The 5,831-nt window shown below is 34.4% G+C and overlaps 1 protein-coding gene across 1 annotated transcript; it reads right to left on the bottom strand.

Moving 5' to 3' along the window:
• Nucleotides 1-411: 411 nt before the first annotated feature.
• Nucleotides 412-4,991, bottom strand: LOC104211148 (cytochrome P450 CYP72A219-like). The gene is made up of 5 exons (XM_009760158.2): nt 4,576-4,991; nt 2,228-2,448; nt 1,782-2,026; nt 1,254-1,638; nt 412-942 (listed from the first exon to the last, which is right to left on the bottom strand). The coding sequence occupies exons 1-5, from the start codon at nt 4,874-4,876 to the stop codon at nt 517-519; spliced, it is 1,578 nt and encodes a 525-aa protein (XP_009758460.1). The 5' UTR covers nt 4,877-4,991; the 3' UTR covers nt 412-516.
• Nucleotides 4,992-5,831: the final 840 nt, after the last annotated feature.

Below are 5,831 nucleotides of genomic sequence, written 5' to 3'. Positions count from 1 at the left end.
AATCAGAGGCGGACCTATGTGTGGAGTAGAGGGTCACATGACCCGTAAACCTCGGTAATATTTTTGGATATAAATGTTGATAATAGTCATATATTTTACTTGGAACCCTTAAGATCAAAAGTAAGATGGGGACACTAGTTGAGTAATCCGCTCATGTGCCCCCACAATTTCAAATCCTAGGTCTGCCTTCACAAGTAATTATATGCAAAATTCAATGCCAATATGCCATTTATCTAGTTCTTCAGGATCTAGTTAAATGCTAGACTTGCCTCAAGTATAGGAAGCACTGATACGAAACCTTCACAAGACAACGTGGAACATAATAGTAACAAGTTTAAACTAATGCACCCACAAAATAAAGTGAAAAGAAACGTGCATGTACAACATTGATAACATTTCAAAACAACAATGTTAAAATTCGAAAAGTGCGACGCTAGGCATCACACAACTATTTAGTATTAGAAAGATACATGGAGAATAAAACGCCACTGATCTTAAATATCAGCAATATATGTTTTAAAGTCTGCGCATAAGCAGAGGAGCACCATACTGAGGATGAATAGTCACAATTGCAAATGGAGCATGTGTATAAGAAGGGGATAGTTCAAAGGAAAATTTTTGTAGTATCATAGCTACTGCCATTTTTGCTTCCATCATTGCAAAGTTTTGTCCAATGCAAACACGAGGTCCCCAGCTAAATGGTATAAATGAGACTTGTCCGTTTGTTGCCTTAGACACTCCTTCTTTGAATCTTTCTGGTTTGAATTCTTTTGCGTCTTCACCCCATATTTCCTTATCGTAATGTACTAAGATTGCTGGTATGATGAGTAGCACTCCAGCCGGTAGATGTAGCTTCCCTAATTTGACTTCTTCTTTGTTCCTTCTACCAAATGCTGGTAATGGGGGGAATAGGCGTAATGTCTCGTACAAGATCATTGTCACCTATGGAAAAAGTATTGCATAAGTTGGCAATAGAATTAGTTCACTTCTTATAAACTACTTCAGGGGTCATGCCTTTCAAAGCTTTATACATATACAATCAGACTTTTATATAACAGAATGCTCTATATAACAACCATTTACTACAAAAGTCAACTTTTTTTCGGAACCGACTTTTATGTTATGTTATAATATATGTTTTCTATAACAACACTTCATTATAACAGCCAAACAATATCGGAACAAATGAGACTGTTACAGAGATGTTTGACTGTAGCTAGGTCCTTCCAATATAACTTGAGAAAAGTACTTACAATTTTCAAGCGGCTTAGTCCTTCCAAATCTGGTTTATCATTTCCAAAGACCTGCAACACTTCCTCTCTGGCACGTACTTGCCACTCTGGATGTAGGCATAGCAAAATCATTGTCCAAACAAGCAACACTGAAGTTGTCTCTTGGCCAGCAAAATAAAATAACTTGCACTCTTCAATCACTTCTGATGTTGTTATCCCGAACTCTTTTCTTCCATGCAGTTCAATTTCTTTCAAGTTAGATTCAAGTAATATGCCTAATAAGTCATCTTTACTAGTCTCCCCTTCTTCCATCGCCTTCAATCTTTTGTCGATGATACGCTTAATTGTTGTTTGGACTTGCTTTTCGATTTCCAGCATTCTTTTGTTCCTTTTAGTGGGCAAGAACCTATACAAACAAATTCAAGCAAACAAGATTAGTGTTTTAGTAGAAAGGCAGAGTAGGACAGTTGCTTTTGTATTTGCTAGGAGGCAAATCTTTTATATTTGGTAAGAATTAAAGGTTCTGCAAGCAAAATAAAATGATTGTACCTTGATCCTGGTATATAAATTGAACGTCCTATTTCCATTACATACTCAGCTTGTTCTTTCTGAAGTTCAAATACTATTCTTCCTTCTTCATAGCTACTTCCAAATGCAGTGCGAGAAATGACTTCGCTGGTCATTATTTGAAGGTCTGGCCATATATCGAGCTCGAATGATGTTTCTTTTGGAACAACCTCCTCCCATTTACTTATCATTTCACTACAACTCAGATAAAATGATGGCAGCATATGCTGTACAAAACAAATTAATGGAAAAACCGGTGCTGGTTATAAATGGACAACTTCTTAAAAAGTAAAAACCAGTGCATGTTATAAATGGACAACAACTCAAAGTTCAACACATCTCAATATGCAATCTTAAGTCAATGGCATGCGAAATTACAATGTTCACTAAATTTGGTAATAAGAAAGAGGTATAAGTATAACAATAACCTTTAGCTTCTGGACATGGAAGGCAGGATTGATGATTTTTCTGTGTTTAGCCCATTTGTCTTCCTCAAGGCTGATAAGACCGTGAGCTAATAACTTGGCGTATGGATTGGGATGAGTTTGCTTTTGATACACATAATTCTTTGTGAAAATCTCTTTTAAATGCTCAGGATCCGTGATCAACACTATTGGATACGGTCCAAGCCAGACGAAAGAGTTTTTACCTGCAATAATCAGTTTTTGGTTAGAAAAGAATGGGAATTATCACCTTTAGCCCCGCCAGAAACTTTTTGCATGTGGTTGTCGAAAAAGTGTATAAAATTTATATAATTTTTGTATATAACATACAATATATATATATATATATATATATATATATACACACACACACACTACAACAAATACACAAATTTTATATATTTTTTCTGCTATTATTTTTACAACAGCAATACAATGTCATTTTTCCGAAAAGAATCCGGTTTCTCCACTAGGCCTGATTTCAAGGGAAAGTAGTGTATAAGGATGGAAATGGTACAACAAAATATCTACATTTATCCATGACATATAATCCATTGCACTAGGAGTAACTTTCTATATATGCTAGTCTTTCTTACCTTTACATGAATGTTGGAATGCAATGAAAGGTAAAAAGCAAAAAGAAATAGTTTGTACATGTAGTAGCTAGTAGGTCTTGATAACTTTCTTCCCTTAGGATTAGTCAAGAGTACTCAATGATTTCTGTTTTTGCTGTGAGAACAGGAAAACGGAAATGAAATAAAAGAAAGAAACAAAGGAAGGCGTTTTAACTAGAAAGACGTGTTACAATCGATTAAAATACTCTATCAACTAACCAATCGACAATCCTTCAATTCTAAATTAGTTGAGAACGATTGTATGAATCCCTGCTCTACTCCAACTGCACTCCATCCTCTGTAAGATAGTGTAAATTTTTAACAATATCGCTATTGGTGAAAGTCTAATTTTATGGTAAAACCTAATTAAGTCAAGAATGATTGTAGTTGATAATCAAAGAAGAGATAACTAATAGGCCCAAGACTAATTTGGCCAGTGATGGGGACAGCACGGACTTACCAATTTATAGCGTGTTTGACCAAACTTCTCAAATCCTAGAAGAACCTTTTTTTTTTTTCAAAAGAAAAATATTACTTTTTTTAAGTTAAAGTGTTTGGCCAAACTTTAGGAAGGAAAAAATGTTATTGAGGAGAAGCATAAGCAGTTTTGGAGAAGATTCTATCCAAAAACACTTTTTTGAAAATCACTTTTGAGAAAAAATACATTTAGAAGCAGTTTTTATAAGCGTGGTCAAACACTAATTGCTGCTCAAAAGTGCTTTTTAAATTAATTAGCCAAATACAAATTGCTTCTCACCAAAAGTACACTCATTTCTCAAAATAAGCTGATTTTTGCATATTAGCCAACGGCCGATTAGTAATACACTAATGTATTTATGGCACAAAGGGAATTAGGTTCGACCAACACCATTAATTCAACAGTGCACTGGCCACTAACTATGAATTCATATATGGTCTAATTTTTCAAGCAATGGCTTCAGTCAACCAATCCCTTCCTTTAACCACTCTACCATGACTTTGTTTAATTGTCTTCCCTTTTCTCGTTCGAGGATCGCTCTCTTTTCATAACTTTTGCCTTTAACTAATAATAACGTAGAATACTATTGCCAATAGAATGTTTTACAACCTTATATGTCTTTCAAGAAGCATTAAGCCATTTATATTTTATTCTTCCCTTAATTGTCATGTCAAGTTGAAGCTCGAAATGAAAATAGACTTTAATTGACATAAGGTTCAAATTCTCTTAATCATTTTCATTGCAAATAATATTTCTACCTTCTTCCTATGTAAATTCTACCGTTTAACTACTGAAACAAGACTTAGCAAACAAACAGTAATGTCAGATCATCATGGAGACAACGGTAATTTTATATGGCACTCAACACTAGGACTTAAAAACATGACCATAAAAGAACAAAAATATGTACATAAACTACTCTTTTCATTCAAGTTTATGTGCCCTTTGTATAAAAAGAATGAATTCTTTCTAAATTTGTAAATAATTTAATTTAATCTTTACAATTTACTTTTAACAATAACATTTTATAGTTACATAAATATTATGATATGTTCAAGACGAGATGTTTCAAAGTTTTATAATGACAATAATGTTACTATATGACATATTTAAGATTATAGATTCTTAAACTTTTTTTCTTTCGCGAACTCCATATCAAATCAAATAAGGTTATATTAAATGAAATGAATTGGAGGGAGTAACTTCTTAAGTTATCTATTCGGAAAGGAAAGGAAACGTACCATTTTTATTGATGGCGTTAAGGAAAAAAGGGATTAGCCTTTGAGCTATATCATCAGAGAAATTGATGGGCTTAGACTTGGCTTCTATTACGCTTTTCGTCAGTTCGTTTAGATCTCCATAGAGTAGTTTGTAAGGATTTCCCTTGAGACCCCTCTGTCTTAAGCAATTCTCCATTTTCTTTGGCCTAAACCATGCCCAGTTCAACACTTTCCATGTATTTATCAAGATAATTGCAATACTGACTGCTGCTATTATGTTGTACAGCATCATCTCCATTCTCAGAAGTGACAAGTACTCCATGAAAGGACTTACCTCAGCTGCTTCATCTTAAATACTAGTACTAGTACTCTTAAAGGGGAGAAGGTAAGCAGACTTGTTAATTTCTTGCTCTAATTTGGACAAGATAAGACCACCTATTCTCTCTAAAATATCGACGACTATAATCATTGTCCAATACTACGTAATAAAGACGGTTGTCAAATCGGTGTGGAGCCTGGACCCACTCCATTGACAGGAATTTTAGAAGAGGATGGATGTCAAAAAAATTTGTCCTGCATTAAATCTTGTCTTTTTATATATTCTGTACTCTTTTAGTATACTTAATTGTTAATGATTATAATTATTTAATAGAAAAAGGTAGCTCAACGTACAAAATATCTCGCATTCACCTGAGGTTTGGAGAAGGGCCACACCTCAAGTGTATGATTTAGACAGTTTAATTTACTGCAAACATTAGTGATTGCTTTCACGATTTCTTCTCGTTCATTTTAATTATTTAATATTTATTTAAGCTAGATGAATATGATTTAATGAAAACTTAAGTGCGAGTAATTGGTAATGGAAACGTGTAATGATCCGACCGGTCGTTTTGAGCTTTTGCACTTCGCTCGCCAGTTCTCGGGCATGACTAGCCCCGTGTGATGTATTATGATATATGTAAATCGTTGGTTTTGGTTTTCAGGATAATCGGAATGAATTTGGAAGAACATCCCTCAGTTTGAAGTTTAAAATTTGAATGGTTTGACCAAGTTTTGACTTGTTAGTATATGATCTCGGATTGGAATTTTTATGATTTGATTAGCTCCGTGAGGTGATTTGGGACTTAGGAGCGTGATCGGAATGTGTTTTGGAGGTCTGTGGAAGGTTTAGGCTTGAATTGGCGAAATTGGGATTTTGGCGTTTTCCGGTTGATGGGCGACATTTTGACATAGTGGTCGGAAATGGAATTTTGGAAGTTGCAGTAGGTCCTTTGTGT

Source organism: Nicotiana sylvestris, chromosome 7 (assembly GCF_000393655.2).
Source record: "Nicotiana sylvestris chromosome 7, ASM39365v2, whole genome shotgun sequence".
In the NCBI taxonomy this organism is placed as follows: Eukaryota; Viridiplantae; Streptophyta; class Magnoliopsida; order Solanales; family Solanaceae; genus Nicotiana; species Nicotiana sylvestris.
The sequence above is the reverse complement of the archived record's forward strand: the minus strand, read 5'-3'. Positions and strand labels throughout refer to the sequence as shown.